Source organism: Mesoplodon densirostris, chromosome 7 (genome assembly GCF_025265405.1).
Source record: "Mesoplodon densirostris isolate mMesDen1 chromosome 7, mMesDen1 primary haplotype, whole genome shotgun sequence".
Taxonomy (NCBI): Eukaryota; Metazoa; Chordata; class Mammalia; order Artiodactyla; family Ziphiidae; genus Mesoplodon; species Mesoplodon densirostris.
This window is the reverse complement of record NC_082667.1, coordinates 61,138,079-61,157,367: the sequence shown is the minus strand read 5'-3', so window position 1 is coordinate 61,157,367 and position 19,289 is coordinate 61,138,079. Positions and strand designations below refer to the sequence as shown.

The 19,289-nt window shown below is 38.6% G+C and overlaps 1 protein-coding gene across 3 annotated transcripts in view; it reads left to right on the top strand.

The window, feature by feature from the left end:
• RNF121 (ring finger protein 121) overlaps positions 1-19,289 on the top strand; it is an 88,318-nt gene that overhangs the window by 39,336 nt on the left and 29,693 nt on the right. For all 3 annotated transcript variants that reach the window (XM_060105560.1, XM_060105562.1, XM_060105563.1), the window contains 2 exons: positions 420-457; positions 3,565-3,706. In XM_060105560.1, coding sequence (XP_059961543.1) covers positions 420-457; positions 3,565-3,706 — 180 coding nt within the window. The remainder of the gene's footprint in view (positions 1-419; positions 458-3,564; positions 3,707-19,289) is intronic.

The following is a 19,289-nucleotide window of genomic DNA, read 5'->3' as shown; positions in this document are numbered from 1 at the left end:
TGTCCATGCCACTCTCTCACTTCTTCCCAGCTTACCCTTCCCCCTTCCCGTGTCCTCAAGTCCATTCTCTATGTCTGCATCTTTATTCCTGTCCTGCCATAGGTTCTTCAGAACCATTTTGTTTGTTTGTTTGTTTGTTTTTAGATTCCATATATATTACACTGCTACTTAATAGCAGAGCAAGGACTTGGACTAGGGTGAAGCAAACAAGGCGCTGGGCGCAAACTTAAGCTTAGCTCACCCTAGTCTAATGGGGCCATTTAGAGTCAAATGGTATTATGTGACAGAATATTTTATCTAGCTTCATGTCCCACAAATCCTAATTCATACTTTTAGCTCTAGCAGTGTGTGATCATTGTATGTTGGGCAGGGACAGTTCTAAGACAGTAATGGATTTTTATGGTGGTGTCTTTCTACAGGTTGATATGTCAGACCTCTCTCCAGAGGAGCAATGGAGGTAAGTGTGACAGTGTGGGCCCCTCATGGTGGGAACTATAGATTAATCCTACTAATAGAGTTGTATATCTACCCTTTTTGCTTCCTTTTCTGTGGCAGGCAGTGACCTATGATCAGTAGGACAGGTCATTTGAGATCTTTCCCAGTACTTGGGTCACTCCTGGGTAGCTCCCTCAGTCCTTGGGAATAAATAGATTATTGCACCAAACCATCCATCTGGGTTTTTTTTTTTTTTTTTTTTTTTTTTGCGGTATGCGGGCCTCTCACTGCTGTGGCCTCCCCCGTTGCGGAGCACAGGCTCCGGACGCGCAGGCTCCGGACGCGCAGGCTCAGCGGCCATGGCTCACGGGCCCAGCCGCTCCGCGGCACATGGGATCCTCCCAGACCGGGGCACGAACCCGTATCCCCTGCATCGGCAGGCGGACTCTCAACCACTTGCGCCACCAGGGAGGCCCTCCATCTGGGTTTTGAATACTAGTTCTGCCATTTCCTAGCAATGTGATCTTGGGCAAGTTACTTAACTTCACACTACCTTAGTTTTCCCAATTTGTAAAATGAGGATCATAAAAGTTGTTGTGAAGATTAACATGTGTGAAATTCTTAGAACAGTGCCTGGCATGTGGTAAACTTCCAGTAAGTGTTACCTGCTTTAAGGATGATTATCATCATTAACATCATCATTATCCATGAAACAGGGCAGAGAGCTCTGTTTGAGAAAGTGGGAGATGTGTCATCTGATCTCAACTCTGCTACTAACTTGCTTTGTAACCAGAGTGAGTCAACAAATATTTTATTGTCATTATTTCTCATTGGTAGAGGAGTTTCAAAAGTGCTTGCCCCACAAACTTTATAAGGTAACTGACCAGTGAGCTGAAATCAACCAAGTAAAGATTTAATAGTGAGAAAAAAACACCTCGTTTAGATTAAAACTATTGATTATAAAAAATGTAGAATGGCAAAGATATCAACTCATATGACAGGCCCAGCAAGATTTTAGGTGACTTTAAGCTTAATATGCACCAGTTGTGTACCTGAGCTACCAAAATATTTTACAGTTTGAGAAGATGTTCATTGAAAATATACCATCTGCCTTAAGGGAAGTGACAGTGCTACTGTGTTCTACTTTACTGAGTCCACATTGATTTTGTTGTAAACACTGCATATGAAGAAGATCTTTAGCTAGATAGGTCTAGAAGAAGGCAATCAGGATTAATGGTCTTCACATTATGTTATATGCATCGTGTATAAAGATCTAGAACTGTTAACCTAAAAGGGCCCAGGAAAATGATGGTAGAAACAGGATTGGTTTTGTTTTTTTAAATATTATGATAAATATTTGAAGGGGCAGCACTGGGAAAGAGAGTGGATATGTTCCAGAGTGTAGGATTAGTTCCAAAGGATTGAAGCTGTAGTAAGATAATTTTGTCTCATTATCAGAAACATTGTTAATAATCGTGGTATATTGTGAGGCACAGAGCTTCCTGTTTCTTAAAGCTTTGGAATTTTATTCCTTCATAAGCACATATGAGTTCCTACAATGTGTCAGACACTGCTGGTTCTAGAATAGATTATTTTAAGAGGCATGTATTCTCAGCCAGTGGAGGTATTCAAAGGATTGCAAAAATAATTTTTGCATTGAGTGGTAACTTGAGCTAGGTGACTTCTGGTTTTTTCTCAGTCCTTTCTTTGATTTCTTGTTGTATACATCCATTCATTTATATACTGTTTGAGAACAAGAAACTTATCTCTTATTATCTTTATAACTCCCCACAAGCCTTTGGATTTTAAAATATCCTTTGCCCTTTTAGTTTAGCTTATCCTCACAACAACCCTATGAGGGAGGCAGAAAAGATAAGGACTCCTTTTGATGGATGAAGAAATTGTGATGTAGAGATGTAAATTTTCTTGGCTAAGGCCACATAGGTTGTGTCTGAACCTAAGTTTCTGACTCCTACCCCTATTATATTTTGTCAGATTCTGTCACCTAGGATAAAGTTTTATGTAAGATGAACCCTTAGGCGCTGTGACTGCCAGGCTGACTGACATTTGGCTGTCCACCAAGTTTCCCCCCTCCTAACATTTTATTATGAAAAATCTCAAATATACAGAAAAGTTGAAAGAATTGTACAGTGAACACCCTTGTACCCACCACCTAGATTCTACAACTAACTTTTTGCTATATTTTATGATTTGTCTATCCATAATGCATCCCACTGGGTTCTTCTTGCTTAGTCTCTCATTGCCCTTGGGAATTCCATGAAGATACCATTTATGTTGTACTTTCCCTTTCTCCCTAATACCCCTGGGTATGGAGAACTTGCACAAAAGCTCCTGACTACAGGTTACATTTGTATTTAGTTTCCTAATTCCTTCTTTATTCCTCTCCCTTGGCTGAAGAAGTGACTTTTCTTTCCTGTTCTCAGAGGAAGCTTTTTGCCTATACTGGCCAAGGGAATCACTTGCTGCCAATCCTCAGGACCAGAGAATGCCAGCATTTAAACTCTTAGATTAAATAAGAGTTTCCAGCTGTACTCTCCTTGAGCCCTTGAAGAGTCTGTTTACCTGTGGATACTGATAATGAAGTCACTGTTGGAATAATGTAAAATTGAAGCACTACTGAAGTTCAGATTTTTCAGGCTTTAGTCTTTAGGATCTCTGGTCCTGGCAGAGAGGGTAGGACAAATAAAGCAAGACTTTAACCCTGAAATTAGCACATATTTGCAATATTACTCCTTTATTGGTATCATAAATATCATTGAATAAGAGTATGAGCCTTTATGGCTGTGACCTCTCCGGGTTACTTTCTTCTTCCAGTGACAGGTTGAAATAGGACTGAAATGGAAAGGTATCAGCTGTTTTTAACATTGGGGGTGGGCAGCAGACCACCCACCTTTAACCCCAATACTTAACCTTGGTGACTAGGGCCCATAGAACTCCTGTTCTATCCCAAAATGCCTGTCCTCTAGGGCATGTGTGTTTCTAGCCCCTATTTCGTACAGTACCAGAGTGTGTTCTACACTATGGACCAGTGAGATATCCTTGGAAAGCACTGCTCCTTTACCGCCACACCATCCCTGACCTAGCTCACCCCATCTGTTTGGCTTTCAGGGTCGAGCACGCACGCATGCATGCCAAGCACCGCGGCCATGAAGCCATGCATGCTGAAATGGTCCTCATCCTCATCGCTACCTTGGTGGTGGCCCAGCTGCTCCTGGTACAGTGGAAACAGAGGCACCCCCGCTCCTACAATGTAAGCCACTTTGCTCATTTTTTTGTTTGCCAGTCATCAAGAGACCCTTCTTAAGTATTCTAGGGTCCAGCCTAACCCAGGCCACATGTAGGCAAGGAATAGATAATAATACTAAGCTGTATGTGTGAATGGTGAATAGTGTATGTTGGGTGTGTGTTTAAGGGACAGGTGATTCAGATTGTGAAAACTGGGAAAGAACCTGAATGTACTTTCATGGCCAGAAAAGGTAGATCCTCCCTTTTAACATTTTGGGATAGATTCATGAAGGAGCTGTTCATTAGGAACTATTCAGATAGAGGGAGGGATGATCACTTGATTGGGAAGACCAAGACTCCAATGAATCTTTAGATTAATATTTTGAAAATGCAGTAATAAAGAGGAGGCAATGTAGTAGGTGGTAAGAAGGCAGGGTCAGAGTTAGAGAGACCTAAGAAGGCAGTTATAGAGGAAATAAGGAACAAAAACATATAAAATGTACAGAAAACATATAGCTAAATGGCAGAAGTAAATCCTTCCTTATTAGTAATTACTTTAAATGTAAATGGATTAAATTCTCCTATTAAAAAGCAGAGATTGTTAGACTGATTTAAAAAAACACATTATCCATGTTTATACTGTCTATAAGATACTCACTTTAGATATAAAGAAACGAGACAAAAGTAAAAGGATGTGGCTTCGCTGGTGGCGCAGTGGTTAAGAATCTGCCTGCCAATGCAGGGGACATAGGTTTGATCCCTGGTCTGGAAAGATTCCACTAAGCCCATGCGCCCCAACTACTGAGCCTGCGCTCTAGAGCCTGCGAGCCAACTACTGAGCCCGCGAGCCACAACTACTGAAGCCCGCACGCCTAGAGCCTATGCTCCACAACAAGAGAAGCCACCACAACGAAGAGTAGCCCCCGCTCGCTGCAAATAGAGAAAGCCTGCAAACAGCAACAAAGACCCAATGCAGCCAAAGATAAATAAATAAATAAATATTTTTTAAAAAAAAGTAAAAGGATGGAAAAAGATATTTCATGCAAATGATAACCAAGAAAGAGCTGGTGGCTCTTAAATGTCAGACAAAATAGCCTTTAAATCAAAAAAGGTTACATGAGATAAAGAAGGACATTATATATTGATAAAAGGTTCATTACAGCCAGAAGATATAACAGTTATAAACATATATGTACCTAACAAAGGAACCCCCAAATACGTGAAGCAAAAATTGACAAAATTGAAGGAAGAAACAGATGGTTCTACAATAATAGTTGGAGAGTTCAGTACCCCACTTTCAATAATGGATAGAATAACCAGGTAGATCAACAGGTAAAAGAGGACTTGAACAACATTATAAACCAATTAGACCTAACAGACATATACAGCATACTCCACCCAACAACAGCAGAATACATGTTCTTCTCAAGTGCACATGGCCCATTCTCCAGGATAGACTATATGTTGGACCACAAAATAAGCTTCAGTAAATTAAAAAACATTGAAATCATAGATGCAGCTACTCTGGATTAGGACACGGCAGGTAGTATACTGGATTCTTTTACAACTATTATCTTAGAAGTATTTAACCTTTTCAAGTATAACCCTTTTTTAACATAAAAAACTTGGCAAACATCCATGTGATAATAGATGTACTTTGAAAGAATACATAAACACATATAGTAGTAACAATAGCTAATATTTATTGAATTTTTACTATGCCAGTCACTGTTCTAAGCACTTTACATATATAACTCATTTAATCCTCACAGTAACCCAATAAATACTGTTTTCTCCAATTACAGATGAGGAACTGAGGCAGAAAGGCTAAGTAACTTGCTCCACTGGTAAAACCATTATTTGAACCAAGACAATTTTACTCCAGGGCTTTTAGTCTTAATCCCGAAATGATTCTTTTTCTCTAGTATGTGCTTTTTCAGACGTCTTGTGATAGGGCCAAAGATGCCCAGAGGTCTGTAGCCCACAGGATGGGAACTGCTACACTATCTCATTTAACCCTCCTAATAGCCCATGATATAAGTACTATGAACAAACTGAGGCCCAGAGAGTTCAGGCATGAAGGGGATACTAATAGAGCCAGGATTTGAACCCAAGTCTTCTGTTTCATATTTCATAATTTCTACTATACCATATGGTGCTTCTGGAAAGGATTTTCTATCAAGGGAACCAAGGGATAATATGGAGCATAGGCAGAAGAGAGACTAATCTTTGCCCTTGAGCTGGCACTTGTTCCAGACATTACTGGCCTATAGCCACCTCATGTGTTGTCATGCACCGCAAGTAGAGACATCTGTACCATCAGGTCATAGTGCATGGAATGACCACATGGCACCAAGGCTTTTTGAACTAGGCACCATCCAGCAGGCTGAGCCATCTGGGGTGGGGCTTCATATCTGGACCCTGCTTATGCTTCACCCTGCCATCTGAGATAAGTCACTTGTTTTTTCAGTGTGTGCTTATAGTACCTGCTCTATAAAATGGGGATTTATCAGGATGGTTTAATTGAGCCTGGGAAATACAAAAAATCATAAACCAAATGTAGAGAGCCCCCTTGGAATTTCTATGCTTGAATTTAGAAATAATTATATGTTGTTGGCTAATCTGCAGAGATTTCTGAAAACCTCTGAAGAAGTGAGGATGCATAATGTACTGCAGTGGTTTTCAGTATGTACTTTTTAAAAAGGCTGTGGAGTCCTTTCTTCAAACAGTATCTTAAGGAAAAACCCAGTGTAGAAAATAAGAGGATGCTCTTCTTGGGCTGGTAACCCTGACCCCTCCGCTTTCTCAGGAACATCTATAGGACACATCAGAGTGTTAGAAAACCACTGATGTGTCATTCATTCCTTAATCTTTTTTTTTTTTTTTTTTTTTTTGTGGTACACGGGCCTCTCACTGTTGTGGCCTCTCCCGTTGTGGAGCACAGGCTCCGGACACGCAGGCTCAGCGGCCATGGCTCACGGGCCTAGCCGCTCCACGGCATGTGGGCTCTTCCCGGACTGGGGCATGAACCCATGTTCCCTGCATCGGCAGGCGGACTCTCAACCACTGCGCCACCAGGGAAGCCTCATTCATTAATCTTTAATAGGAATGTGATTGTGACTTAATGAGGCCAGTTGTTGTAAGGAATACGCACAGTCTTCTCATTATTACTTTATTGCCACACCCTGTAAACATTATGCTGAACTACATTGGTGAGAGGACATGCTAACATTATAGCATATCTTACACTGAGAAACTTAAACTCATATCTTTAGAAAATTGGAAGAAGAAATCTGTAGTGTCCTGCTTTATGCTGCTCTTATACAATAATGATCTATATTGCTTTTGTTAAAACTTTTATTAACTTGGGTACAATGAATGTTTTTACTGCTTTGATTAAAGTACTAACTTTGGAGGAAGAAAGATTGCCTAAGATGCCTGTACATAATGGCATCTCCTGTCCTTTTTCAAGCTTATCAGAAGTTGGAGCTGTTTGCCTTGCAGCAGTAAATACAGTGGAATTAGACCATCTGGCTTGATTAGTCAGCTCTCATGCTTCCTGGCTATATGACTTTATACCTCTCTGAGCCTCAGTTCTTCTTATCTCTAAATTGGGGTGATAATATCTATCTCCTGGGTTGTGAAGATTATATAAAATTGCATGGCAAAGTGTTTTGTAAACTCTAAAGCTAGCGTTAGTGACTTTGTTCCTCCTACTCCTAAGAGAAAAGTCTCAAGACATAAAAATATCTTCAGGTACTATTTTATGTGGAAGTGGAATAGATTTTATTCTTATTGAGGACAATTTCACATAACAAAATTCACAGTTTTAACTGTTTTAAAGTGTGTAATTCACTGGCTTTTAGCACATCCACGTTGTTGTGCAACCATGGCCACTATTTAGTTCTAGAATGTTTTTGTTACGCCAAAGGAAACCCCATACCTATTAAGCAATCACTTCCCATTTCCCCCTCCCAGCACACCCTGGCAACCACTAATCTGCTTTCTATGTATTTGCCTATTCTTTATATTCATATAAATAGAATCATATAACATGTGGCCTTTTGTGCTTTGCTTCTTTCACTTAGCATAATGTTTCCAAAGTTCTTTCATATTGTAGTATCTACCAGTATTTCATTCCTTTTATGGTTGTGTAATATTCCATTGTGTGGATATGCTACATTTTGTTTATCCATTCATTAGTTGATGGACACTTGAGTTGTTTCCACCTTTGGGCTATTTTGTTTTGTTTTGTTTTTTATTTATTAATTAATTTTATTTATTTTTGGCTGCATTGGGTCTTTGTTGCTGCGTGCGGCTTTCTCTAGTTGCGGTGAGCGGGGCCTACTCTTTGTTGCAGTGTACAGGCTTCTCAGTGCAGTGGCTTCTCTTGTTGCAGAGCACGGGCTCCAGGGCATGCGGGCTTCAGTAGTTGTGGCACATGGGCTCAGTAGTTGTGGCTTGAGGGCCCTAGAGCACAGGCTCAGTAGTTGTGGCGCACAGGCTTAGTTGCTCCGTGGCATGTGGGATCTTCCCGGTCCAGGGATAGAACCCGTGTCCCCTGCATTGGCAGGTGGATTCTTAACCACTGTGCCACCAGGGAAGCCTTGGGCTATTTTGAATAGTGTTGCTATGAACATTCATTGTAAGTTTTTATTTGAACACCTATTTTCAGTTCTTGGGTATATCCTGGAGTGGATTTGCTGAGTCATATGTAACTCTGTGATTAACTTTTTGAGGAACTGCCAAATGGTTTTCTATAGCAGCTGCAGGATTTTACATTCTAACTCACAATATGTTGGGTTCCAATTTCTCCACATTCTCGCCAACACTTGTTATTTTTCTTTTTCTTTTCCTTCCTTCCTCCCTTCCTTTCTTCCTTCCTTTTTTTTTTTTTTTTTTTTTTTGTATTATAGCCACCCTAGTGAGCATAAAGTGGGATTTCATTGTGGTTTGATTTGTATTTCCCTAATGGTGTTGAGCATCTTTTGATGTTTTGGGTTTTTTTTTTTTTTGGTGGTGGTTTGTTGTTGTTGTTATTTTTGGCCACACTGCAGCATGTGGGATCTTAGCTCCCTGACCAGGGATTGAACCCATACCCCCTGCAATGGAAGCATGGAGTCTTACCACTGGACCGTCAGGAAGTCCTCTTTTGATGTTTTTATTGGCTATTTGTATATCTTTTATGGAGAAATGTCTATTCAAGTTCTTTACCCATTTTTTAATTGGATTTTTGTCTTTTTTTTTTTTGGATGTTCTGTGCAGCTTTCGGGATCTTAGTTCCCTGACTAGAGATTGAACCTGGGCCACGACAGTGGAAGTGCCAAATCCTAACCACTGAATTGCCAGGGAACTCCCAGATTTTTGACTTTTTGTTGTTGAATTGTAGAAGTTCTTTATATAGTCTGGATACTACACCATCATTAGATAATGATTTACGAATATTTTCTCCCATTCTGTGGGTTGCCTTTTCACTTTCTTGATAGTATCCTTTCATGCATAAACAGTTTTAAGTTTGATGAATCCAATTTTTTTGGAATATATTTAACATATAACGTTGTGTAAATTTAAGATGTGTAACGTTAATTTGCTACATTTATATATTATCGCATGATTGCCATTGTAGTGATATTTAGTACCTCTATCACATTACATAATTATTCTTTCTTTTTAGTGTGGTTGGAATAACTAAGTTCTAGTCTGTTAGCAAGTTTGATCATTAAAGTTCAATATCATTGTCCATATTCATTATTCTGTGCATTAGATCTCTATGGCTTATTTACTACTATGGCTTATTTACTACTAGTTGCAAGTTTGTACCGTTAAACCTATTTTTTTCTTTTGTTGCTTCTGCTTTTAATGTCATATCCAAGAATCCATTGACAAATCCAAGATTATTAAGATTTACCCCTGTGTTTTCTTTGAAGCGTTTTATACTTTAAGCTCTTAGGATTTAGGTCTTTGATCCATTTGGAGTTAATTTTTTGTAAGTGGTATAAGATAAGGATCTAACTTTATTTTTTTGCGTGTGGATATCCAGTTGTCCTAACACCATTTATTGAAGAGACTTCTTGCTCCATTTAATGGTCTTATTAGCACTCTTGTCAAAAGTCAATTGACCATAGATGTATGCACTTATTTTTGTACTTTCAGTTATATTCCATTGAACTATAGACCTATACTAATGCCAGTATCACACTTTTGATTACCATAGCAATGTAGTAAGTTCTGAAATTAGGAAGCATGAATCCTCCATACTTGTTCCTTTTCAAGATTGCTTTGACTATTCTAGATCCCTTGCAATTCCATATTAATTTTAAGATCAGTTTTTCCATTTCTGCAAAAAAAAGGCAGTTGTGATTTTGATAAGGATTGCTCTGAATCTGTAGATCATTTGAGGGAGTATTACCATGTTAGCAATATCAATCTTCGCATTCCATGAACTTTCATGAGCATTAATTATCTTTTCATTTATTCAGTCTTCTTTAATTTCTTTCATTAATATTTTGTAGTTTCCAATGTACAAGCCATACCTCCTTGGTCAAATTTATTCCCCAGTATTTTATTCTTTTTGATGTTATTGTGAATGGAATTATTTTCTTAATTTCCTTTTTGGATTGTTCATTGTTAATATATAGAAATAAAACTGATTTTTGTGTATTGGTTTTGTGTTTTGCAACTTTGCTGAATTTGTTTATTAACCAATAGTTTTTTGTGTAGATTCTTTAGGATTTTCTTTATATAAATTATGTCCTGTTTTGCTTCTTTTTTTCAGATTGGATGCCTTTTATTTCCTTTTCTTGCATAATTGTTCTGGCTAAAACTTCCAGTACAATGTTAAATAATAGTAGTGAGATGAGCATCCTTGTCTTTTTCCTGATCTTAGGGGAGAAGCTTTCAGTCTTTAATCTTTAAGTATGTTACCTGTGGATATTTCATAAATGCCCTTTATCATGTTGAGGAAATTCCCTTCTATTCCTAGTTTGTGTGTTTATCATTGAATGGTTGTTGAATTTCTCAAATGCTTTTTCTACATCAATTGAGGTGATCATGTGGTGCATCCCTGGGCTAAATCTTATGTGGTCGCAGTGTGTAATCCTTTTAATATGCTGCTAGATTCGGTTTGCTAGTATTTTGTTGAGGATTTTTGCCTCTGCATTCATAACAGAGGTTGGTTTGTACTTTTCTTGTCATGTATTTATCTTGCTTTGGTATCAGGATAATGGGGCCTCATAGATGAGTTAGGAAGTGTTACCTTCCTTTCTGTTTTTTGAGGAATGGAATTTTGGTGTAGTATAAAAAACCTTGAAGTGGGAGTCACTTGATCTAAGATCTATTTCTAGCATCACTGCTAATTAGCAATGGACCTTGGGCAAATTACTTATTCCCTCTTAGCCTCGCCTCATTCTCACGTTTCATCTTTAAAGTGAGGGTTTAAGACTAGATGATTGCTAATGTCTCTTCAAAGTTTAAAATAGTTTTTCATTACTCTTATTCTGTTTAACTCCAAAGGCCCAAATTAAAGCTAAGGAATGAGAGTTTTAAGAATGCAGATTTTGGCTAAGTATTATAAAAAATTTTTCAACAGTGAGGGCTGTTCCACAGTGGAATTAACTGTTTTAGAAGGGAATGCTCTTCCCATTACAACTATGTTTTATCAGGGGCTAGACAACCCTGTCAGGGATGTTGTGGAGCAGATTTTTGTGAGTTTTACGGAATGGTTGGCTGGACTTCTTCTAAGTACTCCCTCTAAGCTCTAAAATCTGTATCATCGAATTACCAAGAGAGGCGAAGGCCTGTCTCATTCTTAGAGGACAAAGCTGACCTGTCGAGAGACAGGATGAGGTTTCGTTCTTTTTTTTTTTTTTTTTTTTTTTTTTTTTCGGTACGCGGGCCTGTCACTGTTGTGACCTCTCCCATTGTGGAGCACAGGCTCTGGATGCGCAGGTTCAGCGGCCATGGCTTACGGACCCAGCCGCTCTGCGGCATGTGGGATCTTCCCGGACCGGGGCACGAACTAACGTCCCCTGCATCGGCAGGTGGACTCTCAACCACTGCGCCACCAGGGAAGTCCATCGTTCTGTTTTTGCTCTCATTACAAATGTTACACATGTTTGTTATAAAAAATTCGGAAGTGCCCAGAGAGAATCACTGTTAAACATTTGTTACACTTGCAGATTTTTTCTATGCATATGCTAATATTTATAAATTTTTAGATATTTATGACATCCATTAGGCTCTGCAACATTTTCCACCTAATATAGGCATACCTCAGAGATATCATGGGTTTGGTTCCAGACCATTGCAATAAAGTGAATATGCAATAAAGTAAGTCACACAAAATTTTTGGTTTCTCAGGGCATATAAAAGTTATATTTACACTGTACTGTAGTCTGTTAAGTGTGCAATAGTGTTATGTCTAAAAAAACAATGTACATACCTTAATTTAAAAATACGTTATTGCTGAAAAATGCTATCATCTGAGCCTTCATTGAGTCAATCTTTTTCTTGGTAAAGGGTCTTGCCTAGATGCTGATGGCTGAAGACTGATCAGGCTGGTGGTTGCTGAAGTTTGGAATAGCTGTGGCAATTTCTTAAAATAAGACAACAGTGAAGTTTGCTGTATCAGTCATCCTTTTACAAATGATTTCTCTGTAGCACCCAGTGCTGTTTGATAGCATTTTGCCCACAGTAGAACTTCTTTCAAAATTGGAGTCAATCCTCTCAAACCCTGCCTTAGCAACTTAAGTTTATGTATTATTCTAAATCCTTTGTTGTCATTTCAACAGTCTTCACAGCATCTTTAACAGGAGTGGATTCCATCTCAGGAAACTACTTTCTTTGCTCATGTGTAAGAAGCAGCTCTTAAGCTGTTAAAGTTTTATCATGAGATTGCAGCAATTCAGTCACATATTCAGACTCTACTTCTAATTCTAGTTCTCTTGCTATTTCTACCACTTCTGCAGTTACTTCCTCCATGAGTCTTTAACCCCTCAGATTCATCCACAAGGGTTGGAATACATTTCTTCCAAATTCCTGTTCATGTTGCTATTCTGACTTCTTTCCAGTGAATTGTAGATGTTCTTAATAACATCTAGTATGGTGAATCCTTTCCAGAAGGTTTTCAGTTTTCTTTGCCCAGATCCAAACAAGGAATCAGTATCTATGGCAGCTGTAGTTTTACAAAATGTATTTCTTAAATAACAGGACTTGAAAGTTGAAGTTACTCCTTGATGCATGGGCTGCAGAATGGATGTTGTGTTAGCTGGCATGAAAACAACATTAATCTCATCGTACATTTCCATCAGAGCTCTTGGTTGATCAGGTGCATTGTCAATGAGCAGTAATATTTTGAAAGAACTCTTTTTTTTTTTTTTTCTGAGCAGTAGGACTCAATAGTGGGCTAAAAATATTCAGTAAACCATGTTGTAAACTGATGGGCTGTCATCCAGGCTTTGTTGTTCCACTTATTGGGCACAGGCAGAGTAGATTTAACATAATTTTTAAGGGCCCTAGGATTTTGGGAATGGTAAATGAGCATTGGCTTCAACTTAAAGTCACCAGATGCATTATCCCCTAAAGAGAGAGTTAGTTTGTCCTTTGAAGCTTTGAAGCCAGACACTGACTTCTCCTGTCTGTGAAAGTCATAGATGTCATCTGCTTGAAAATCTGTTGTTTAGTGTAGCTACTTTGATTCATCATCTTAGATAGATCTTCTGGGTAACTTGCTGCAGCTTATTCATCTGCATTTGTTGCTTCACCTTGCAATTTTATGTTGTGGAGATGGCGTCTTTCCTTAAACCTTATGAACCAACTTCTGCTAGCTTTAAACTTTTCTTCTGCAGCTTCCTCACCTCTCTCAGCCTTCAGAGAATTGCTCTGGATTAGGTTTTGGCTTAAGGGAAAGTTGTGGCTGGTTTGATCTTTTATCTAACCACTGAAACTTTCTTCATATCAGCAGTTAGGCTGTTTTGCTTTCTTGTCATTCATGTTCACTGGAGTAGCACTTTTAATTTCCTTCAAGAACTTTTCCTCTGCATTCACAACATGGGTTAACTGGCACAAGAGGCCTAGCTTTCGGCCTGTCTGAGCTTTCAGCATGCCTACTCACTGAGCTTAATCATTTCTAGCTTTTGATTTAAAATGAGAGATGTGTGACTCTTCCTTTCACTTGAACACTTAGAGGTCATTGTAGGGTTATTAATTGGTCTAATTTCAATATTGTGTGTCACAGGGAATAGGGAAGCCCAGGGAAAGGGAGAGAGATGGGGAATAGCTGGTCAGTGGAGCAGTCAGAACATACACAGCATTTGTTAAGTTTGTTGTCTTATATGGCCTAGTTTGTGGTTCCCCAAAACAATTACAGTAGTGACATCAAAGATCACTGATCACTGATCACCATAACAAATATAATAATAATGAAAAAGTTTGAAATATTGTGAGAATTACCAAAATGTGACACAGAGACATGAACTGTTGGAAAAATGGCACTGATAGACGTGTTCAACTCAGGGTTGCCACAAGCCTTCAGTTTGTAAAAAACTGCAGTATCTGCAAAGTGCAATAAAGCAAAATATAATAAAACAAGGTATGCCTGTACTGGCTCTCAGATATACAAGCCATATTAGTTTGTATGTCTATCCGTATTAGTATGTGTGCCATCCTTTAAAACTACTAAACCGTAGTATTCTTTTAAATTGGTTTTTTTTAATTTAACTTATGTCTATTAATAGACATGTTAATTAACAGTTTATCTCAGTTGCAACAATGGTTCAGTAAACTTTTTACATATATAATTTGCATAGCTGGGCCGGCGTTTCTGGAGAATGAATTCCTAGAAATGGAATTGCCTGGTCAAGTGGAATTGCCATTTAATCATTAATAGATTTTGTCAAATTGCCCTTCAAAAAAGGTTATAGCAGTTTATAATCCCACCAAGAGAAGTTAAACAGTGCTATTACCCAGTGTTAAAGAGAGTATAGAGAATCCTCAGTATTTTTAATCTTTGTCGATCTAATAGGGTGAAAATACCTAATTTAAAAGTCAAGTAGGGCTTCCCTGGTGGCGCAGTGGTTGGGAGTCCGCCTACCAATGCAGGGGACACGGGTTCGAGCCCTGGTCCAGGAGGATCCCACATACAGCAGAGCAGCTGGGCCTGTGTGCCATAGCTGCTGAGCCTGCGCTCTAGAGCCCATGAGCCGCAACTGCTGAGGCCTGTGTGCCTGGAGCCCGTGCTCCACATCGGGAGAGGCCATCGCAGTGAGAGGCCCAGGCACCGCAACAAAGAGTAACCCCCCTCACTGCAACTAGAGAAAGCCCACGCGCAGCGGCAAAGACTCAACGCAGCCAAACCAAAAATAATAAATAAATTAAATAAATAAATTATAAAAAAATAATTAAAAAAAATAAAAGTCAAGTAGTTCTGGCACTTCCCTGGCAGTCCAGTGGTTAGGACCCACACTTCCACTGCAAGGGGCACGGGTTTGATCTCTGGTTGGGGAACTAAGGTCCCACAAGCTGCAGCGTGGCCAAAACAAACAAACAAAACAAAACAAAAAAGTCAAGAAGTTCTGTAAGGTTTAAAAAGCAAAACACATCAGTCCTCTGCCTGTCTCTATCCATCCCTGATTATTATTTCAGTGGCAACCACTTTAAACTTTTTTTAGTTGTTTTCTGATCCTGACCTCTATATTTTTAAATAACATGATTACACATACACTCACACACACACATATATATATACACACACACATATATATATATAATTTTCCTTTTGACTTTCTACCATGGAAGGTGGTAATTATCTTATACTGCTACACTATACCCATCACATACACACTTTTCCTCCCAGTTTTTAGTTAAATAAATATTCCCTATTTACATTATTGTGACATATAAATGTTATTCACAGTTGAACCACTTGGTGTATTTGGTCATATTTTCTTTCCTTGCTTAGGATTCTTTTGGAATGTTTCTTATTGATTTATAACAGCTCTTTGTATATTATGAATAAACCTTTTGTCATACGTGTTGCAGATATCTTTCCTCAGATTGCTATCTGATTTTTTTTTTTTTTTTTTCGGTATGTGGGCCTCTCACTGTTGTGGCCTCTCCCGTTGCGGGGCACAGGCTCCAGACGCACAGGCCCAGCAGCCATGGCTCACGGGCCCAGCCGCTCCGCGGCATGTGGGATCTTCCCAGACCGGGGCACGAACCCGTTTCCCCTGCATCGGCAGGTGGACTCTCAACCACTGCGCCACCAGGGAAGCCCTGCTATCTGATTTTATTTGTAGAATTGGTACAGAATTTTTTGTACACTAGATTTATGAACCACCCTGTGGACTGAGGATTCCATTATTTGCTGTTCTGTTTGGATGGCCCATTTGGTATTCCTTGTTTTCCATCCTGGTGCATCTGAAGTTCTTCTCCCTGCCTAAACAGATTTTAGGTACTTGCTGTAACTGCAAGTTTATAGTTCTTGAGGGACCCCCTCACCTTGAAATTCAAATCTACTCTAGGCTGAAGATGGGCTTCAGGGAGGAGAAGCAGAGCAGAAATACAGTTGGGCCATCACTAAAGTATGAACTTCACTATTGCATAAACATAATGAATAACACCAGCTACCGTTTATTGAGTACTTCATAATGTGCCAAGTATTTTGCTCTGAGGTGGGTAATTTTATTTTCGTCATTGTATGGATCAAGAAACTAAAGCTCAAAGAGATTACTGAACCCCATTCAACCAATGATTAGCAGAGTCAGGATTCATGTCCAGTCCCTCTGACTCCTATGCTCTTCTTCACTCTTCCCTCATGTCTGTTTGTTTGTTTGTTCAATTAGCAAATATTCTTTGATCCTTTTTAGCCCTGTGCTAGGGCAGTAGTCAGTTAATATTGTTTCATGGAGAAATCACTTTGAAAAAGAGTTTATAAAGTTGGATACTCATATTCCCTATGATCCAGGAGTTTAATTCCTAGATATATGCCAAGAGAAAAGTTTGCACATGCATCCCAGGAGGGAGGACGTACCAGAATTTTCCTATTAGCACTATCTGTAATAGCAAAAACTTGAAAATGACCCAATACCCATATATAGGTGAGTGGATAGGTTAGTTGTGATAAAATAATACATATATAAATATATGGAATAACACGAAAATAATTAACTGTAGTTACAAATCATGGTAAGGATGAATCTTAGCAATATAATACTGAGTGAAAAAAGTCCCAGAAGAGTACTTATAACTTTATACCTTTTATAGAAAGCTAAAAACAATGAAAACTAAAGAATGTTTTAGAAATATGTATGTGAGTGATAAGATCATATTTTAAAAAGCAAGGGAATGATAAAATCAAGATTCAGGATAAGGCTGATGTTGGATGGAGAACTGGAGGATAGGATAGAGAAGAGGAGGACGTAGCTAAATATAAGTAAGTTTAGGTGTTCCAGTTCTTATATTGGATGGAGGGTTCAGTATTTGTTATATTATTAAAAAATAATTAACTTGAAAAGGAAAGAAATCCTGTCACTACTTCACATAAATGAACCTTTGGGACATTATGCTAAGTGAAATAAGCCAGTCATAAAAAGACAAATACTTCCACTTATATGAGGTACCTAGAGTAGTCAGATTCATACAGAGAGAACGTAGAATGGTGGTTGCCAAGGGCTGGGGGTGAGTGGGATTGGGAAGTTGTTGTTTAATGGGTACAGAGTTTCAGATTTGGCAAGATGAAAAAGTTCTGGAGATCTGTTGCACAGCAGTGTGAATGTACTTACCGCTATTGAACTCTACACTTTGAAAAATGATTAAGATGGTAAATTTTATGTGTTTTTTTTTAACCACAATTAAATTTGCTTTGGCCATGTTGCACAGCTTGTGGGATCTTAGTTCCCCAACCAGGGATTGAACCCAGGCCACGGCAGTGAAAGCGCTGAGTCCTAACCACCGGACCACCAGGGAACTCCCAAAAATAATTTTTAAAAATTAAAACAAAAGTGGTCTATGCATAGACTAACGATGAGAATATTCATTAACCAGAGATTCTGATTAATTTTTTTTCTCTACTAGAAGTTCAAAAATAAAGGCAAGAAAGAAAGCAGTTCCCAAGACAGGGATTTACCTTACCAGATATTAAGACATACTATAAAGAATAGACAAATAGACCAATGGAAGAGAGTGAAGATCTCAAAGATAAATCCTTGTATAATGGGAACTTAATATACACTAAAGATGTAATCACCAATCAGTGAAGAAAATAATCATTGTTAAGTAGATTGTGTTGAGAAAACTGGCTCGCCATATGGAGAAAAATTAAAACTAAATTCCTCTATAACACTGCATACAAAAAGGAACTAAAGAGAGATTAAAGATCTAATTATGAAAAGCAAAATTATGAAGTTAATGAAAAATGTACAGGCTAATAAGAAAGATTTGATAAATTTGATTATATTAAGATTAAGGATTTTTGTTGGATAAAGGATACTATAGGCAAAGTTAGCTGATAACAGAATGAGAGATTAATAATGATTAAAACTGACAATAGATTAGTATCTAGACTATATGAAGTAACTCCTACAAATCAACAAAGGGAAGACAGCAGCTCCAATAGAAAAATGGGCAAAGAATATGAAGGGGCAGTTTACAGGAGAGGAAATCCAAAAGTCCATCAAGCCTGAGAAGAAATGCTCAATGTCATTAGTAGTTAGAGAAATGAACTTTTTTTTTAAAAATTATTTCCATCTTTATTTTTATTTTTTGCTTTATAACAAATTTAATCAGTTATACATATACATATGTTCCCATATCCCCTCCCTTTTGCGTCTCCCTCCCACCCTCCCTATCCCACCCCTCCAGGCGGTCACAAACTACCGAGCTGATCTCCCTGTGCTATGCGGCTGCTTCCCACTAGCTATCTACCTTACGTTTGGTAAAACAGCAATGAATTAGCAATTTATTCGATTGGCTAGAAACTAGAAAGCCAGATATTTCCAAGTATTGGCATGAATCAGAGGCTGTAGGAACCCCCATGCATTCTTTGTGGCTGTGAAGCCTGTTGCAGGCATTGTGGAGAGCAGCATGGCACTATTCAATCAGATGGAATATATACATGTCTTGTGACATATCTTAACAGGATATATGAGAGGGTCTTCATTTAAATGTTAAGTCTGGCAGTTAATTGAAGAGTTGCAGGCCATCTAGATATCTATCTCTGAGTAAATAGGCAAAATGTGGTGGATGCATATCATGACACTGTGTACCCATAACAACTTGTGGACCTTAAAAGCATAGTACGGAGTGGAAAAAGTAACAAACTGAAAGATACACAACACAGTGCCAATTAATAAATCAAAAAAATATATATATTAAACACATTAGAATATCTGTGGAGTGAGGAATGGGAATAAAAAAGAACCAAAACAAAACAACTCCCACAAGAATGTTGTGTAAAGGAGAGGCACTGGGTTTGTTGTTGAGTAGTAGAAATATGAGCTGTTTGAGATTAGCTGTCAGAGCTTTCCAAAAAATGCTTCTTATCGCATGCCAAGAAATGGTGGAATTAATTGATAAGGCTCTGTTTCTCTCAAACTGAATGAGATTTTCTGTTC